The sequence below is a fragment of the Bos indicus genome, chromosome 24, assembly GCF_029378745.1.
Source record: "Bos indicus isolate NIAB-ARS_2022 breed Sahiwal x Tharparkar chromosome 24, NIAB-ARS_B.indTharparkar_mat_pri_1.0, whole genome shotgun sequence".
Lineage (NCBI taxonomy): Eukaryota > Metazoa > Chordata > Mammalia > Artiodactyla > Bovidae > Bos > Bos indicus.
The window spans coordinates 57523610-57543584 of NC_091783.1; the positions used below are offsets into that span (position 1 = coordinate 57523610).

General features: G+C 48.3%; 1 protein-coding gene and 1 non-coding gene across 4 annotated transcripts in view; one reads left to right on the top strand and one right to left on the bottom strand.

Moving 5' to 3' along the window:
- Positions 1-19975, top strand: part of NEDD4L (NEDD4 like E3 ubiquitin protein ligase) — a 380847-nt gene continuing 360872 nt past the window's right edge. The window contains exon 1 of one of the 3 annotated variants that reach the window (XM_070778579.1): positions 1-282. In XM_070778579.1, the coding sequence (XP_070634680.1) occupies positions 235-282 (48 nt within the window). In that variant the 5' untranslated portion in view covers positions 1-234. The remainder of the gene's footprint in view (positions 283-19975) is intronic. The other 2 variants (XM_070778580.1, XM_070778582.1) reach the window with 2 other exon arrangements.
- Positions 16637-16709, bottom strand: TRNAE-CUC (transfer RNA glutamic acid (anticodon CUC)). The gene has a single exon. It is a non-coding gene; the product is annotated as a tRNA-Glu (tRNA).

A 19975-nucleotide genomic window follows, 5' to 3' on the forward strand; every position in this document is an offset into this window, starting at 1 on the left:
CGCCGCCGCCGCCGCCCGCTGCACGGCGCGCTCTCGGGAGCGCACGGTCCGCAGCCTTCCGGGAGGAAGCGGTGCAGGCAGCGGCCGAGGCGCGAGCGCTCGGGCCCCCTCACCTGCGGCGCAGGGCCGGCAGTCCCCTGAGGCGGCGGCGGAGGAGGGGAGACCCGGCCGCCCAGACGCGCCACAGCCCAGCCGCCCGGGAGCGCCTCCGATCCCGCGCGGGGCGCCGGCTCCATGGCGACCGGGCTCGGGGAGCCGGTCTACGGACTTTCGGAAGAAGAGGTGAGCGGCGCTCCCTTCCCCGCGGGACTCCCCGGGGAGTTCCCGCCCGGCGGCGGCCGGCGGTGGGCACTGGGACGACCCCCTTGGACGGTCGTCTCCCCCCCAACCCGCGCGCCTGCTGGGGCACCCCAAGGGCGGGCGCGTCCGGGGGCAGGGATCCCGGCGGGGTGCTCACAATCTTCCGCCCGGCGTCCCCTCCCCCCGGCGCAGCGCACTGTTGGTAAATAAAGCGGCGCGGGCTGGGGTTCCCTCGGCGCTCCCCGCCTTTGGGTGCGAGGGGGGCGCGTGCGGCTCTGCGCCCGCGGGTCCCTGTCCTCCGTGCCGCGTCTCTCGGGGCCGTGGGGCAACTTTCCGCCTCTCGCCCCTGCAGCCCTGGAGTCCATGATGGGTGTCGCGTTTGGAGAGACCCGCGCCGCGCGGGGGAGCCCAGGGCCGCGGCGGAAACCTGGATTGTCTACCCCCCTGGAACTTTCTCATGATGGTGTCAGCAAGTGCTCTGCTGCGTGTGTGTGTGCTTGTTACGGTGGGAGCGGGTGAAACCTTGTGAGCCGTGCGTGTCCGACCCTCCGTCTTGCACAGTCTGAAGCCGAGAGAGTGCATTTCGGAGTCTTTGGGATGGGAGGGGGAGATCCCGCATGGTGGCAGGTGCTGCTGGAAACTTGGAGGACGCTTGCAGCCCTGCCATTTTTTTCCCCCTTCCTTAGGATCCAGCACCTCTGGGGTGGGTGGAAGGAGGAAGCTCCATTGATCTTTTTTTATTGATGAAGCCAATTAAGTAAGCCACGCCCCCGAGGCTGTCGGCTTGCCTAGAAAGGGCTTTGTTTTTTACCCTCAGTCTCTCCTCGCGGGTTCCCACTCCCCCCTTTTGAAGCGATCCTGCTAACTCACTGCCCAGCCCTCTCGCGACCAGCCAGGCTCGGCCCTTATTGGTGTGTTGCGCTGCCAAAAAGAGGGGTGGGAGGCTGTCGCCGGCGCGGCGTGACGGGCAGGCTGGATGGAGCAGGTAGGAGGGGTTGGCCATCTGGCCGGTGCGCTCTCAGGTCTGGCTCCCCTTTCGAGAGGTGAATTTACAACCCATGAGGCATTACTCAGCGGGGAGGTATTTCCTATCCTGGTTGTGCATTTCATGAAAAGTTAATGCCTGCAAATTCAAGGATTTCTGGGTTTCTCTTTTTTCCCTCTCCTTTCTTTTCTGAGATCCCCTTTTTCTCTGGTGATAGGGGTGGGGTTAATAGAGAGGCTCTTATCTGAGACTCGACAATGTTATGGCTTCTCTCCCGTCATCTTTCCTATTCTGGTTGTGTGTGTGTGTACGTGTGCGCGCGCGCGCGTTCCGTGTGTAATGAAATAGGTGTCTTAGGGTGGGGAAAGTGTCGGGGGTACGTTTCAAACCCCTCCCTCCTTTAACGGTGCTTGGTAAGCTTGCTGTGGTATTGATTTTATCAAAGAGTGATCGCAAAGCAAGTGATTGGCATTTCCGATCATTTTGCCATGCTGGACTTTTGTAAAATACCCCCCTTTCCGTGCAGTTAACCGAGGGGATGGATGAAAAGTAGCTTTGTTTCATTTACCCAGGGGGATCTCCTCTCCTCTGGTTTTCTCTTTGAGGAGCTTTCTCTTTCATTCTCTACTTCTCCATTTAATTAGTAGCAGCAATAGAGGGCCGGCAGTGAGCTTTTAGAAAGGTGGTGAGATACACATTCCCAAACAAAGGGGCAGGAAGTATTGTGGGGGATAAAGACGGCTGCCTCTCATCTTAGGTCTTTTTTTTTTTTTAATTACATGATTACTCTTAAAATCCTGGGGGGAAAAAATGTTTTCTAAATGAGCATTTTGGGAAATGCAAGTGGGTAAATGAATCACACGCGTGTCAGTGTAGTCTGTGCTTTGTCTGCATTTACAGCTCGTGTCAGAATCGACCCAGAGCACCTCACCACTTTCGTCTAGGTGAGTTAATTCTGGTGATCTTGACTGGTGTCTAGGGTGAAACTGAAGGATGGAATGTAAACAGAATCGAGGTGTGTGTGTGTGTGTGTGTGTGTGTATGTATGTGTATAGTATGAGTGAATTCACTCCTTCATGTTGCTGGAGGGGGATTTGGGGCTGTATGGGGAATAGCAGGAGGTGATGGAGACATTATATTGATTGATTGAGCGATGGCCAAGTTGCTGGTACTGTTTTGTTCTACACACACTATATTCCAAAAGACAGGTCACAGCCATTTCAGCTTCTCCTACTAGGGGTGGCTCTGATGACTTCACGTATGTGCCGTATTTGCTTTTTATGGGTGGTTTCATGCTGTCATGTCACCCTTCGGAAGATCAGGGATTGCCTTCGTAGAATATTAACAAGAAATTGTTGAATTTGCACAGCTTGCTTTGTCTTCCTGAATTAGCCTGTGTTAGAAAACAAGGGGAAGATTCGAGCATCTAAGAGCCCAGTGGAACAAATGTCTTCCAAAGGCATGCATTTCAGCTCATATGGCCTTCAGTGGGTCATCATCACCCAGGAAGATACTTTGATTGCCAGGTGGAAGAGTCACCTGATAAACCTCTTAGCAAAATAGGCCTTCGTCCCTAGCAAATTTCATAGACGTATGTTTGTGTGTTCATTGGAGGTTGATGAAAAGCATTATTGTGTGTTTGGCGGGCACTGAGTTGTGCCCTGCCACGGAGAGGCTTTAGCTGTAGGTAGCGCTGGTGATGAAGCACTGCATTAACCCAGAAAACCTCGGGATGCCAAGACAGAGGGCATTGTTCCTAGGTCTGTCCAGCTTGTCGAATGAAAGGGATTAAGTACGGGCTTTGCTTGTGTGAGCGCATGTGCTGTTTATTTTTTGTTGTGCCTTCCTGGCCAGGGTTCCTCTGGTAAATTATGGTTCATATTTACCAGATCCAAATTAGGTCCATTTAGGTAATCAAATTTGAAATTGCTATCAGATGAAGGACTTTGGTGTTGGAGGGGTTAGCAAATTCACCAAATTTCTGACTCAGGGCCCAGCATCAGATTTGGTTTGGAGTCAGAACAGTTTGGACTAGTTTCTGCATTTGGCTTAGTTCCTTGGTGGTTTTTTGTTTTTGCTTTTTGTTTTTGTTTATTTTTTGGCAAGCTGCAGCACATTTTGGCACAGTCTACTCGTGAATATTGCTGTTAACCTTCTGGAATATTTTATTACAACATAAAAATGTATCCTTTATTTATGGGATTTTCTGCTGAGTGAAAGTTTGATAGCTTTTTCCTTAGGTATGGCATTAAATTTTTTTTTGATGGTTAGAATGAGGCAGACGGCATAGAGATGAAAGCCAGCCTGACATGGGATCGTACGTTGCCTTCCCTCTTTATTTCATACAAACAAGGATATTCTCTGTGGCACTGTTTTAGGCCTTTATATGCTTACTGTCTCATTTAGTCCTCATAAAAACCCAGTGAGGTCTGCTGTGATTTACAGTTGAGGAGTGGAGGCTCAGAGAGGTGAAGTGACCTGCATAAGGACTCACAGAGAATAAGTTGTAGAGCCAGGATTTGAACCTAGTTTGAGTCTACGACCCTCATTTTTAACATGCTCCCTCTCTTCCAAGTATCCTGAAAAGTCTTCAGAGCTAAATTATTTAGGATAAAGTAAGATACGGAGAAGACAATGACACCCTACTCCAGTACTCTTGCCTGGAAAATCCCATGGACGGAGGAGCCTGGAAGGCTGCAGTCCATGGGGTCGCTGAGGGTCGGACACGACTGAACGACTTCACTTTCACTTTCCACTTTCATGCGCTGGAGAAGGAAATGGCACCCCACTCCAGTGTTCTTGCCTGGAGAATCCCAGGGACGGGGGAGCCTGGTGGGCTGCCGTCTATGGGGTCGCACAGAGTCGGACACAACTGAACTGACTTAGCAGCAAGATAGACATAAATGTCAAGGGTTGTAAACTGATGGCTTCCAGGTCAAAATTGTCCAGGGACCCTGCTTAGTGTTGTCTGTGTCGTGTTTTAAAGCCCGGGAATTTTCATGGAAATGGTAAAACTCTGACTCACTGGAGCTGCATTCTCACCCGGCGGCAGTTAGTGGATCTGAGTTTTGGCTCTTAGGATCATGGCAGCTGTGGTGTAGTTGCCACGGTCTCCTCTACTCCCTGTTGGCTTAGTCATCTTGCTCATTTGTGTATTACCCGCTTCACGAGGTATAAGCTTGACCTTTGACATGGATATTATCTGGTCTTTACTCCAAGGTGCTATCAGTTTTAAGACGTACTGCTATTTCATGCACCACTACAAAAAGAAAATTGCTTTCAAGCTGTGATATACTGTTGATTTCATGAAGCAACATTATTTTAGAGGTGTAAAATATGAAAACAAGGGTGTTTTAGAGTTCCTGAATTACTCTAGTTGGAAGCCTGGGATAACCCTGGATCATCAATTTCAACATTCACCGCCCCTGCCCTGCCCTCCCCTGTCCCCCTTCAATCTGTGAACAATTTTAAGTCAACTGCTAGTTAAATTTTTGCTCTTCTTTGAGAAAAGCGTTGGACCCAGAGGAAGGCTCTTAAGTGGGCATTAGCAGAGGAGAAACGGGCAGCCTGGGCCACCTGACCTAGCCAAGTGTGAGTAATTAAGAAGAACTGTTAATCGACAGAGGGTGGTCCACGTGTGTTGTCAAGAGACTGCTGGCAGACCACACAGGCCATCTTTGCAGCTGTGCAGAAACGGGCACAGGACTGCTTTCAGAAATCAGTTTGGGTATACTGTCTGGATCTGAAGGGCGTTGTGAGAGGCTGGGTCCCCGGGAATGTAAGCCTTGCCCTTCCTCCCAACTCCAAGTGCCTGAGTCAGGCCTAGCCCTGCTGGTCAGCGAGCTCTCTGCCCAGGACATGGGCGATCCCGTTTACACCTGTGTCCTTACCGCTGGCATTTGAGAAAGAAACCTTAAAAAAGAATGGGTTTTGTGGTGACATTTGAAAGCAATTTGAAAATATATATATATATAAAATTAAATATAATATTAAATAAATATATATTCTTTAATATAATATTAAATAAATATTATATATATGATATATAATATATTTTTGTTCAATATAACGCATTGTTTTAAATTCTCTCTGTAGGTTTCTCTTTGCTTCCAGGAGTCTGTAGAATTTGCAAGCAATTGACATTTTAATGTATATTCTGTTTTAGTTTTCTTGAATGTTTATTATGTCATCACTGAAAAGTAGTGTCCTTAAGGAATAACTTTTTTTGGTCAAAAGCATAAAGGGGTAAATGAGAGTCCTCAGATGATTGCAATTTCTTTTCCATGCAGAATGCAAATTTAATTTTATTTTAAAATTTGATTATGTATTTTTGGCCTTGCTACGTGGCTTGCCGAATCTTAGTTCCCCGACCGTGGGTCGAACGTGTGTCCCCTGCAGTGGAAGCTTGGATCCTAGTTACTGGACCACCAGGAAATTCCCAGGATGCAACTTAAAGGAAGTGGTTGAACGGGGCCCAGCATCTTTGTTTTCAGTGCAGTGAGTGCCCACGTCCCCAGGAACCTTCCTTGGAAAGCTGTTTGGGGATTATGGGAGCATCAATATGTTTGATACACCTCAGGAAAAACATGAAATATCTCAAGGAAGAAATCCTTGATGTTAAGAATGGTTTTAGAACTGTATCACAGCAGTACTTTTGAGTTCCTGCTAAACTGCTTCTGCATGCCCCCGAAGGGAAGAACCTTCTTGTTCATTGCTAATTAATAACCTTTATGTGTTATGCAGTTATTTATATCACGGTAAAATGGCACCCCACTCCAGTACTCTCGCCTGGAAAATCCCATGGACGGAGGAGCCTGGTAGGCTGCAGTCCATGGGGTCACGAAGGGTCGGACACTGAGCGACTTCACTTTCACTTTTCACTTTCATCCATTGGAGAAGGAAATGGCAACCCACTCCAGTGTTCTTGCCTGGAGAATCCCAGGGACAGGGGAGTCTGGTGGGCTGCCGTCTATGGGGTTGCACAGACTCCGACACGACTGAAGCGACTTAGCAGCAGCAGCAGCAAAAACATGGTACTATGTGACTTATGGAAGAAACAAATTAATTCCTCTGTGGTAGATTGAGATCATATTAAATTTCTAATTTTGAGTTAAGCCAGCTTTACTGCTGCTCTTAAATTTTGGGTCCTAGACAAGTAGCAGCAACCAAGAGAGACCCTAAGTTGAGTTTTTAGACTTTTTGATGAATAGGTCTTTGCTTAAGTGATTCTGTCTTACTCGTACATTTGTGAATTGGTAACAAAGCAGACTACACAGTCTTTTGACAGTCTATATAAAAGAGGATTAAAATAATGAATCAATCGTATAAAAATGATAAGTGTTAGAGTTGTAGAATTAGCGCAGGGCATGAGAAGTGTGACAGTGTTACGTTCTGTTTTTATATTGTTTCTCTTCCAGGTCACAGTATAAGCAAATATATTTCGTTTTCCAACTATAGGTGGCAATATTTGTACTGTTTCTGTTTAATGGTATTACTGTTGGCTTGGGAGTTGTTTGTTGGTGGAACATAGAGATGGGAGGATAATTTAGAGATGAGGATAAAGAACCTAGGTTTAGGAAACAGTGTTTTCCCAAAAAGATCAGTTCTTTACTAAAAACAAAGTGATGTTTCTCACTGTGGGCAGTATCAGGAATCATCTGTTTTCTAGACTTTTCAAGGTTCCTTTTACCCAGAACATATCAACATTTGAGGGAAGCGCAGGCGTTTGGATTTGGGGAAAAGCCCCCACAACATACGAATTGCACAGGAAAGATCTTTTTCGAGCCAGCCTCACATCCTTTCTTCTTGGGTGCATAAGGACTTCTGAATAATTCCATCTGAGTTGCACAGACCATTCCATAATGGCCATCACTGACTTTGAGAAGGAATTGATAATCGTCACGACTCCTGAGTATTGATTTGCTGGAGATATTCTTGGTTCCTGAGGCAAGAAGGAGGCTCAGGTTCTAGCAGAGAGAAAAGCAGTGAGTCAGGATCTGGGACATTTATTTCATGAAAATGTAAGATATCGTTATAATCATAAGACTTTGTTCTGAACCCATGTGGCCTGAATGCTAACTTTATTTTAATAGTTTTAGGTGAGAAAAGCCATATTACATAAACGAGTCTGGGGTAACAAATTTATTTTTTTTGGGGGGGGGGTAACAAATTTAAATTTGACACTTTAGTCGACTTTTTGTCCCTAATTTCAGAATCCCATATGGATTCAGAACTGGCCGAGTTTAATGGCGAGGGTATCAGATTCCCTTGCTGTCGTCAGACTCACTGCTTGGTGTCTTCTTGGCAGGCAGGCAAGCATCCAGCGAGAGGCTTCGTATTCTTTTTATGCCTCCTGCTCACTAGGAAGAAAGGGTCATTCAAAGGTGACTTAGTGTAAAATGCTGCACGTGATGTGAGGTCTATCCTACGCAGAAGGACCTTGGCCGGGTTTGTAGGGTGGGTGGCCCCAAGAACGAAATGAACTTGCCCAGGGAACAGTCCCATTCCTGGTTAGGGTCATGGCCCATCTCCTGGGACTCCTCAGGGCTTCCCAGATACACTGTTCTTCCTTTGGAAAAGACCCTGATGCTGGGAAAGGTTGAAGGCTAAAGGAAAAGGGGGCCGCAGAGGATGAGATGGTTGGATGGCATCACCGACTCAGTGAGCAAACTCCAGAGGATGGTGAAGGACAGGGGAGCCTGGCATGCTGCAGGCCATGGGGTCGCAAAGAGTCAGACTTAAGTGATTAAACAACCACCACCAAAGATACCCTGCTGTGACGTTTTGGTGGATCCTTGAGTTGCTCAGGTCACCTCCGTGGTCACTCCTGCCTTCCAGGTGGAGACGATGCGTTCCATCTTCTGTGTGACTCGGTCCCTGCGGACTGAGGGAGCAGACTCAGGAGGGGATCCTGTGGAACAGCCACAAAGGCCTGAGATGTGCCTCTGGTGAATCTTTTCGTGTGTGTGTGTGTGTGTGTGCGCCTCTGATTCTTGGTCTCGCCTCTGTTCATCCAGTTCCCATGGTTTAATTTTACTTCCCTGTTCAGCCTCATTCGAGGCACGGCTCTTCCCGGCCTCCTCAGGTGCCGTTCTGGGTCGCGCCTTGGGTCTTTTAAAGCATCTCATGAGGCTGGACGTGCCCTTGTGGGTTGCTGTGGTGATGAGGTGGCCGCAGTGAGAAAAGATGGACAGTGCGCTCCCACCTGGCCAGAGGTCACTCAGTTGCCCCAGGTGAACATCTGTTTTAACGTTTTAAGCTTCAGAGTTAAACTGTTTCTTTGTGATCTGTGCTTCCAGTGCACATTTGGTCACCACATTAGATGTCATCAATTCGGGGACTCCGAGGCAGGTAACCTGTGAGTGAGTGAAAGTCGCTCAGTCGTATCCAACCCTTTGCGACCCCTACAGTCCATGGGATTCTCCAGGCCAGAAGACTGGAGCGGGTAGCCTTTCCCTTCTCCAGGGGATCTTCCCAACCCAGGGATGGAACCTAGGTCTCCTGCATTGCGGGTGGATTCTTTACCAGCTGAGCCACCAGGGAAGTCCCTCCACCAGGTAACATAGCAGAAGACAAACTCTCTACTAACTTTTCCTGTTGTTTAGCTGGAGATGTTTGCATCGAAAGTGTTAGTTTATTTACATGTATTAGGTTTTGTTTTTTTTTAGTGCTGGAAGACACTTCGGTTTTCCCAGAAAAATGAAAGCAAGCCTACACTGCTTAGAGACTTCTTGTGCTTTGTGAGCACTCACAAAGTGGGTGTGTGTGCATCCCGCTAAATTCAAAGCTCTGTGTGCTTACGACTCTCCCAGCTACCTTCAGCTCCAGAATGGGAATCTGTTAAGAATCGTGTGCTTTTTCTAAGCCTCCATTTTTTCTCTCTCAGTTCATCAGTGGTTTTATCTTCGGGTGTCATCAGAGCGCCAGCTTCAACTTAGGCAGTTTGGTTTGGAAACGGGAAGGAGTGTGGGTTTCTTTTCTTTCTTTTAGGCAAAACTGAGAATCAGTTTGCTTCCTTTTATAGTTTCTTCTAATTCTTTTTGTGCTTTGTATGCTGTGTGTGATTATTGGAGGCGGCTGTCATTACAGTCAGTCAGGTGGTTTTTAAACTTTGAACTGGCTGTGTCTCCTCCTTGCCTGTTAACTCCTGAGGATAAATGAACGTGGTTCTTGGATGGAGCTATAACCCAGAGGGAGCTGAACTCTGTGGGTTCTGCAGTATGTTTATGCTGATAATTAAGAAGTTGATATGGGCTGTGCTGCCTGCCTTTGAAATAGGGGTCTTAATTGTCTGCATGTTATTAGCAAAAGAGAACATTTAAGCTGGAGCTAAAAGCTTTTCCTTCTCTGCTGGGAGAAATGAGATGGAGAATGTTATTTATTGTGCAGCCACGAGGGTGGCAGAGGGGTGGGGAGAGACCGAAGAGTGTTTAATAACATGGAGATGTCAGTAATATAATAAGTGGAAAAAGTAGGTTACAGAACAGTGGGTGTGCTGTTTTTTCACAACAGTAGAATCCTATTGTGGTTTAAAGTGTTTATGCAGAGGAAACATGACCAGGAATGTAACCAACCTGTGATAGTGATGGCAGTTATCTTTGGGCAAAGGGATTGCCGTTACTTTGGGTTTTATTTCTTTACTTGCTAACTGTTTTGTGTATTTCTACTACGAACTTTTCTTCCCCCACTTTAATGTAAGAGTGAGTCTGAAAATGAAAATGAAAATGAAATGAAACCTCCCAAATGTAGATACCTCAAGCTTTGGGTAGATGGATACTGTCTGATGTAGATACTTTGAGCTTTGGGCAGCTGGGCAGTGTTTGCTGGGTCGGGCATGCTCTGTCAGCAGCCCCCTTTGTGCTTTGGATCCGAGGACATTGAGGTCATTGCACTGCCAGCGACGCCTCCTAGGAGCCTCGCATGGTGGGAAGCGGAGGGGAGAGGTAGAAGGTTGGTTATTTTTTCAGAAAAAGTGGATGTTGCATCCGATTCTTTTTTTCACCCAGCAATTTGCAAACCAGGTGTTTCAGTTTCTCTACTATGGACGTGTACGGCTTGCGTTTTCATCCTTCAGGGTCTTGTGGTTGCTCAGAAGTCGTCTGAATCTTTAGTAGTGTTCTAACTTTCTCCTGCGTGCGCTATGAAAAGTGTGGCCTGTGATCAAACTCAAATTTGTTTCTATTTTGTTTTCTTGGGTTTTGAGTGAGAGGTTTTGTCGTTATGTTATTGCTGCATTGAGGTGTTATCCAAATTGAGTGTTTAGATATCAAAGTGATAACTACAGATAGCCATAGTCTTAGGCAAAAACAATAGAGTGGCCGGAAGCTCTTCTCTGTTTGCCTTCAGGCTGAGTAACGTCCCTCAAGTCTCAGTGCTTCCCAGGGTATGTTTCATGGTGGTTCCTTCCCGAACAGAAGGACGGGGTTGGTCAATGCCATGTAACAGCAAACCTGGGACGTGTCTTTATCCCCCCTCCCCATTCGGCCTTTAGTATTTCTGAAATAAGGATGCGTCTTCCAGTTGATAAGTGTGTTTCGTGTGGTAGTAGGTCCTTCACTAGCTTATCTCCCCCGCATCCCTCATCCTCCCCAAAGTCAAAGTTGGCCAACCTTGTGTGTGATAGTAGATTCTTGGTGGTTGTCACGGCAACTGCAGCCTTAATCTCTCTTGTTCAGTTATGATATGTCTGTTAAGAAGCTCCCACCTGGACCGAAGGACGCGTGCCGGCTCAGTGGCGTCGTCAGGGAATCAAGTCTGTTTTTCACTGCTCCTCTGTCCTCAGCCTGGCCGGGTTCACAGCATTTGTTGGTCTGAGGTTGGCTGCCAGTGGCAGTTAGAGCTTTGTTCTCTTTTTCTACTTGCAGAGGGAAGATAATCACCTCCTGTGGCTTTCTGCTTAAGATTAAGAAAATCTCGTTCCCATAATCAGCCAGGAAATCTCCCGTTGTGTCTCTCTGGCCCACAGAAGCTGAGATCTGAGCATCCCTCAGCCAGCCAGTGGGAAGGAGGGGGTGGGATTACCTTTATTGTCTTACTGGTCCTGCCCTTGCCGTGATGGCCCACAGTGCACCTGTTGGATATCGTCCACCTTCAGAAATGTCCATGGCCTCATGGAATTGCACGCTGCCTTTCCCCAGAGAGGCGGCCCAAGTATTCATTTAAGTGTTGCAGAGATCTCTGGGTGATACCCTGCCACTTCTGTCCACCTGAAAGTTTTTTTTTAATGTCTAGTGACTCTGACGTAGTTGGTCACTAGATCTATCCAGCCTCCGGCAGCAAAGAAGGAACAAGATTTTACAGTAAACCTCTCATTTGGAGAGGGAGCAAATAAGGAATCTCAGGGTATGGTTGCTGGTGGAACAGGAGTAGCAAGGAGCTCTTTCGTTGCTCAGCCAGTCCCGCCGCTTCTGGCTCTGCTGTGGTGTGTCCCCGTGAGGGTCTTCCTCGACCCCTGTGTCCTGCAGCTGTACCTGGATGGATGGGAACCAGTAGAGCCCCCTCCTCTGGGGCCCTGCTTGGGTGTGGGCTTGGGACTTCAGAGTGGTATGTCTGGGGGTTCAACAGCCGAAGGCTAGTATCAGTTGAGTGGAATACTTGGCAGTATTGCTCCCATGAAAACTTAGATTCCAGTTTTTTTTTTTTTTTTTGCTTCTAGTCGATTCCACGGGCTGGTAAATGACAGCCAGTGATCTTACCCAGATGAAGTCTATGCTTTGGGAATTTCTGTGTCTTAGTGACAGGTCTGTATGCCCTGCTCATCCTATCGCTTCTGCCTCGAGGTGATTTGAAAAATAGTCTTGAATGAAGAGGCACCAACTTTGGGTAACAGAGAGCAGGGCACTTAAACTCACTTTGCTCAGAAAAACCTTCTCTGGACTGGGATTGTGGAACTCACAGGACCCTCTACCTGCCCTGGCCCTCTTTGGACATTCCAATTTTGTTTATAGTGCAGTTTGTATCACAAAATGTCTGATAGTTGGGGATGCTTGATTACAAGCAACAGTGACCCACTCTGATGAATTTGAGCAGAACGGGATTTACTGAAGGCATTTTGCATAGCCCAGAAGTACCTGTCAAGCTGGAGAGTCAGGCCTGGGCAGTGGTCAAGGATAAAGGGAAGCTGGACACACAGAATCGCAGCCAGAGAGCCCGCAGGGAGCATCCGACAGGGCCCCAGGGACCCTGGACACTGCACGCCGCCTCCCACACTGTCCCCATCCCACTTGGCTGCCTCGTGGCGGGCCTCTCGCTGTAACTGCCTCAGCCCTCCTGTTTCCTACTTGTGGTGGGCGTCCTCCCAGCCACTGTCAGGCTCAGTGATTCCGTAGGCGGAGTCCCAAGACCCGGAAATGGGTCCACTGACAGTTAGAGTTGGTTGCAGCAAAAGGATAGCAAAGCGAAATCACTAAAGGAGTAGAGGTGCCCGGAGTGACGTTGGAGATCAGCGGGGAGCTTCCGGGAGGCCTCCTCCAGGGGGTCGGCAGGGCGTGCTCCATTCCTCTGGCCACTGCTGGGACCACGTGGAGGAGGTGCTGTCTCCCAGGGCGTTTGTTAGAGACCCAGTCAGCGCCCAAACTTTTTGTTGGGAACGGATTGTCAGTGCCCCTGCCTACTGCTACTGCTACGTCACTTCAGTCGTGTCCGACTCTGTGCGACCCCATAGACTGTAGCTCGCCAGGCTCTTCTGTCTTGGAATTCTCCAGGCAACATTACTGGAGTAAGTTGTCATTCCCTTCTCCAGGAGATCTTCCTGACCCAGGGATCAAACCCACATCTTCTGTATTGTAGGCGGATTCTTTACGACTGAGCCACCAGCTGCTAAGTTGCTTCAGTCGTGTCGGACTCTGTGAGACCCCATAGACGGCAGCCCACCAGGCTCCCCCGTCCCTGGGATTCTCCAGGCAAGAACACTGGAGTGGGTTGCCACTTCCTTCTCCAATGCATGAAAGTGAAAAGTGAAAGTGAAGTCGCTCAGTCGTATCTGACTCTTAGCAACCCCATGGACTGCAGCCTACCAGGCTCCTCCATCCATGGGATTTTCCAGCCAAGAGTACTGGAGTGGGGTGCCATTGCCCCGTGCATACTACCTACTAAAATTCTAGCTCCTGGGAGGAGGGCAGGTGTTGGCACAGACAGTCTGGGCACCCTTCACCATTGGGGGCACATTTGTGTTAGTGGACAGAGCTGTGTGCATTCAAGTTCCCAGAAGCCAGCCCAGAGCCAGTCTTGCAGGCGCACTTGGGAAGGACAGCAGCCTCAGGCCCCCTCCACTGCCTCTTTTCTGCCCACTCTCCCTTGTGTCTCTGGCGGGAAAACTCCAGGAGGAGCCTCTGACTGGGCTCACCGCCTCACTGCTGGGGGGTCTGTTTCCTCCCTCTTAGACTTTTGGTTTCTATTGTGGAGGATGGCCCCAGCCGGCCCCGGAACTTGCGCGTGGGAATCCCCAAACACAGGAAGTGGTTTCTGATGCTGGGAAGTGCAGCGTTTCTCCTCCCAGAGTCAGAGCCTGGGTGGGGAGTGAGGCTGAGTGGCCTGAGCCTCTGCCATGTGGCCATGAGGGAGAAGCTCTGATGCCTTTTTGCAAATTTCACCTCCTTGAGGGGGGCAGAGTGCCCCCCTACCCTGTGCCGTGGAGGGGTCCATGCTCTCCAAGAACCCACAGTACGACAGGGGTTCAGTGGAGACCTGAGTGAGGGGTTGATGGCTACTCGAGGTTTGTGGACAGAATATTCCAGACTGGGGGAACAGGGTGAGTGGATAGCAGATACAGAGGCTTGAGGAGCAGAGAGAGAAGCAGGGTGCCTGGGGCGTGTGGGGCGGGGGTGTGGACAGAGGCTACAGGGGCTGATTTGGGGGGCTGGGTTTTTCTCAGCAGAGTTGCGGAGCCATTGGAGGGTTTTAAGCAGAGGAGTAGCAGGATCTAATTTGTGAAGTGCCTCTAGGGAGAAAGGATTGTTGTGGGAAGGACATGAAAGAAAGCAGGGAGACCAGTCCGGAAACTCCAGTACTGGTTGGTTGGTCGGGAGGTGATGGTTGGCTGGGGTGTGAGGAAGGGCATGGTGCCATGTGGTGAGGTGGATGGGTTTGGTGTGTATTTTGGAGGAAGTGCCTGGGTCTTGATAGATGTATATGGAGTTACCACCCAGGGTTTTGGTGTGAGCAGTTAAGTGGTCAGTTACCTAATAATAAGGGAAAAGGGGAGATCCAAAGGTGTGTTTTGATTAGGTTAAGAGTAATATACCTGCTCAGGCTTCCCTGGTAACTCAGTGGCAAAGAATCTGCCTGCCAGTGTAGGAGAAGCAGGAGGCAAGAGTTCGATTGCTGGGTCAGGAAGATCCCTTGGAGAAAGAAATGGCAGCCTACTCCAGTATTCTTGCTTGGGAAATCCCAAGGGCAGAGGAACCCGGGGGTGCTGCAGTCCATGGGGTCACAAAGAGTCAGACATGACTGAGCACGCACGCACTCTGAGGGGAAAAGACCAAAATGGACTCAGAACGCGCACACTAAGGGGATAAGACCAGAATGGACTCAGTACACCAGCAATATCCTCCTGCCCAGAGAAGGCCAAATCATCGTGTGCCTGGTGATGTGAACAGAAGTTTCTGTCTGCAGTTGAAAAGGTGTTGGAGACATGAGTTGAGACATCAAATATGACATAGCAGAGCTGCGTGGAACTCCAAGGAGCCAGCTTGGTGGCAAGGAGCATCATTGGGTGTAGACCTAGTTTTACACTTGTACAAATGAAATATCAACCGAAGAACCTGAGTCAGCAAAGAAAGGGGCTTTGAGAATGTTTTACCTTTTGAACTGAACATCAAGCGTGAGAAGTACTGTTCTGATGAGTTCACAGTTCACGTTTTTGGATTCTCAGACCTTATTTCTCCACTCGAAGCCCTTGTATAGTCTTAGATTTTGTATATTGTTCTTTCATAACAAGCACTTGTCTTGTTAGAGTGAGGCTGGTCTTAGGACACAAAAAGATTAATAATTGCAGGAAGGGGCAGGAGTGACCTGTAATGGACAATTTGATGAATGGGATGAGGTGGGTTGGTAAGTCCCAATGTTGGTAATATCCTGTTGCTCCAGGGAGGAGGGACTTCCCAGGTTCCAAATCTTTTTTTTGTTTGTTTGTTTTTAATAATTAAATTGAAGTATAGGAAGTTCCCTGGCGGTCCAGTGGTCAGGATTCCACACTCTCACAGCTGAATGCCTGGGTCTAGTCCCTGGTTGAGGAACTAAGATTGCATATGCCACAAGTCCTGGGGTGAAGCCAAAAAAAAAATTGAAGTATAGTTAATTTACAATATTGTTAGTTTCAAGTGTACATCAAAAGTGATTTAGTGATACATACATATATATGTATGTATATATACTTTCGGATTTTTTTCAGGTATAGTTTATTACAAGGTATGGAGCATAGTTCCTTATGCTATACAGTAGGTCTTTGTTGTTTATCTGTTTTACATCTAGTAATGTGTGTATGTTAATCCCAAACTCCTGCTTTATCTCAGTTTCCCAGTCTTGTGGTGATTTTAATACCTGGGCAACAAGGACATTGTGCTTCTTTGCCAGGTGACCTTAATTCTGCAAAGTGACGGTTTCAAGCAGATATTCTGGTCTGGGCAATGGCAGTTTCAAGGATTCCTTTGGCCTTTAAGAAATCTGTGGAAAGTAAAAACCAGTGTAAAATAATCCAAAGTGCCCTTCTTCTTTGGAGTGTATTTGTATTTTGAGGGGGTTTGGAGAAGCAGGAGATCTTTTCACTTGGAATTTTAGGGAAGGAGGATAGTTAAGAAGAAAATCTGAAGTAATGGTATAGACTAGGAAAAAGGAGGGGAGGTCTGTATGGCATGAACAAATAAGTGTTTTGTTTTTAGACTGGCTGATCTGATGAGATTGTCCAGTCTGAGGTTCTGGCTTGCATGGAGCGGACACGCACAAGACCTGATGTTGTGCTGGGGACTGAGATGGTCAGTGACACACAGCCCCCGCTCCGAGGGACGGTCTGATCTACTTGAGACAGGCATGTGAACAGCAGCCCCTTGTGGTCAGTGCGGTAGTAGCGGTAACTGTGTAGGAGGGCAGTTGAGTCTGGGCTATGAAGGTGGGTGGAAAAACTGGTGTAGGTTTTGAACAGTGACATCTAAGCTGAGTTTTAGATTAAAATAAGCCAGTAGTTAAAAGTTGGGAACTTTTCCTGTGTTGGGTGCTGATGCGTATATCTGACAAAAACTAACTTGCAGACTCTTCACAACAGCTCTTGAAGGTGGGTATTTTGTAAATTCTTTTTTTTTTAATATTTACTTATTTATTTGGCCATGCGGGCTCTTAGGTGTGGCATGTGGGATCTAGTTCCCTGACCAGGGTTTGAACTTGGGCCCCCTACATTGAGAGTGCAGAATCCTAGCCACTGGACCACCAGGGAAGTCCTGGAGGTGGGTACTTTATCGCCATCTCACAGGTGGGCAAACTGAGGCACAAAGAGGTTGGCTAACTTGCTCGAGGGCCACAGAGCTAGGAAGCGGCAGAGCCAGGACTTGAACCGAGGCATTCGGGCTCCAGAGCCTGTGGGTGGGACCAGCACCTGGGGGGTGTCTCAGGGCAGGTCTCCAGGGAGTGGAGAGGGGCCACCCCTGAGGCCCGAGTGGCCAGAGTCACCGGAGGAGGTGGTTATCTGTGAACAGCCTTGGGGACCTTGTCAGGGAACCGGGACTTTATCCTGAGGCACTGTGAGAGCTTGTGTAGAGCTGTGCTTTGCTCATGCTCACCTCGCAGCCGGCAGAAAACAGACAGGGAGGTGGACCACGGTGGGCGGTCCCGTAGCTGGCTGGGCAGAGCCGGTGGCCGTGGCCATGGGACTGACCACGTGGGGGTGCAGGAGGCAGAGAGTAAATGCCACAGGCACGTGGAAGGCAGATGGCGCTGGATGTGGCTACTGACCATTTGGACTAGAAAAAGGGAAGACTCTAGAATAACCATCACCACCCCACCCCTCCAGGTTTGTTTTGGGTGACTACTGGATGGGAGGAGAAACTCTTTTTTAAATTATTTACTAAATACCAGGTACAGTGGTTTTAAACTGGGTGGTAAGCCCCCCTGACCCCCCAGAACCTTTGGCAGTACCTGGAGAGGCTTTTGGTGGTTAAAACGTGGGAGATGCTCCTGGCGTCCATGGGTAAGACCAGGGATGATGCTAAACACCCTACAAGCACAGGAAGGCCCCCACGGTAAAAACTTAGCAGGCCCCAGTGCCAGTAGTGCCAGGTTGCAGAAACCCTGCTCTAGTGTGCACCAGTTTTACACGATTATCTAATTTAATCCGTCCACCAAACACGTGGGGTTCTTAAATACTCTTTTTCATGTTTCTCAGACGAGAAAAGCAAAGCTTAGCAAGCGTAGGTGGCTTGACCAAAGCCCCAGGGCCTGGTGAGGGCCAGAGTCGGAACTTGAACCCGGGCCTCCGGCGTCCCGGCGGAGATGTGCCCTTTTCAGTTCGCCTGCAGTTTTGCTCCTCGCAAGGCTGCAGAGGAAGAGGCACGTTGCATTGTGGGGCTCCTTTTTTCTGTCGTGCTGGCTCCAGACTGGAGCAGGCAGGAAGGAAGGTGGTTATTTATACTCAGCTCTGCATAGGATCGAATTTTCCAGTCCCGAAGGTCTTACAGCAGGGAGTTCACAGGAGTTACTGTCTGGATGTCGGCTTTTCTCCTGCACATATTCACATGCACCATCTTTGCCTTTTAAAAACACTGCTGTTAAATTCAGGTAAGATGGAAAAATGATAACTTCCCATTTATTTATAAATTCCTATTTCTTCCCTGTGCATATTAACTATTGCAGCTTTCCAGTGATTTAATTATGGAATATCCCTTGGAGGAGAGGTTGGGAGGGTCATTCATGACCACTTTGGGTTTAGAGGTAGTAGAACTATTAAAAACACCTTGATTTGCTAGAGGTAAGGAGGCCTTCTGAGAATCAAGTCAGTTTTAGTGTGGTCTGAACTGACTAGAGGGCTTTCTGTAGTTCAAGAGAGTGTGGCGCTTCGATATCTGTCCGCTTTTTAGTGGTGGCTCTCTGGTTTCCCGGCAGCCTTCCTTGGTGGCCTGGGATGATAGAGCCCCAGGGACAGAGTTTTCGCAGTCAAACTGTCTAACGCCAGGTCATTGGGCTTTTCATGGTTGTGCATTTTAAGGTCTTTGGGTGGTGAGCTGAATGAGGCTGCCCTACTGAGCCCGAGATAGGTGTGTGTGGGCCTGATTCCTCCATGTGGACCCCAATCCTGTTAATAATTGTGTCCGGCCTCATAGCACCCAGCGCCTGAGCTGCCGGGCCCATCCGGTCAGTGTGCAGTTTCTGTCCTGTATCCCTCGGAGCTGTTGTCCTGAAAGATGTTGGGGCTCCCGCATCCGGGCAGTGCTTCTCTGGGTGATACCTGTTTGCTGCACCTTCCACTCTGATGCCAGTGCTGCTGGAAAGGAACCGCTTAGGAGTTTGGTGAGCCAACAGCAGGATCTTTAGCTTTCTGTTAGGAGAGTTCATGTATACATAGAAAATCAGAAAAAAAAAAATGGAGAAAAGGAGGACTTCAACTCTACAGTGTGCTGGTTGCTGGCCTGGATTATACTGCATACAACACTGAACTTGAGTGTGGTGTTTCCTTTTCAGACTCCTTGTGTAGATTCATTCCTATAATACAGAAGTAGTCATAGGACATTTTGACAGAGAAATGGCAGGGGGTAATCAATGAAAAGAGCACTTCTAAATTAAGTCCAGTATTGAAGAATAATCACAAAAATATCATGATATATTCACTAATTCAGTGCAGTTCAGTCGCTCAGTAGTGTCTCTTTGAGACCCCGTGGACTGCAGAATGCCAAGTTTCCCTGTCCATCACCAAATCCCAGAGCTTACTCAAACTCATGTCTATCGAGTTGGTGATGCCATCCAACCATCTCATCCTCTGTCATCCCCTTCTCCTCCCGCCTTCAATCGTTCCCAGCATCAGGGTCTTTTCCAAGGAGTCAGTTCTTCGCATCAGGTGGCCAAAGTATTGGAATTTCAGCTTTTAACATCAGCCTTTCCAATGAATATTCAGGACTGATTTCCTTTAGGATGGACTGGTTGGATCTCCTTGCAGTCCAAGGGACTCTCAAGAGTCTTCTCCAACACCACAGTTCAAAAGCATCAATTCGTCAGCACTCAGCTTTTTTTATTGCCCAACTCTCACATCCATACATGACTACTGGAAAAACCAACGGTAGCTTTGACTAGACGGACGTTTGTTGGTAAAATAATGTCTCTGCTTTTTATATGCTGTCTAGGTTGCTCGTAGCTTTTCTTCCAAGGAGCCAAGTGTCTTTTAATTTCATGGCTGCAGGCACCATCTGCAGTGAGTTTGGAGCCCCACCCCTGCCAAATAAAAGTCTCTCACTGTTTCCATTGTTTCCCCATCTATTTGTCATGAAGTGATGGGACTGGAAGCCATGATCTTAGTTTTTTGAATGTTGAGTTTTAAGCCAGCTTTTTCACTCACCTCTTTCACTTATATTTCACTATATTAATGTTGCTGCTGCTGCTGCTGCTAAGTCACTTCAGTCGTGTCCTTCAGTCGTGTCCGACTCTGTGCGACCCCATGGACTGCAGCCCACCTGGCTCCCCCATCCCTGGGATTCTCCAGGCAAGAATACTGGAGTG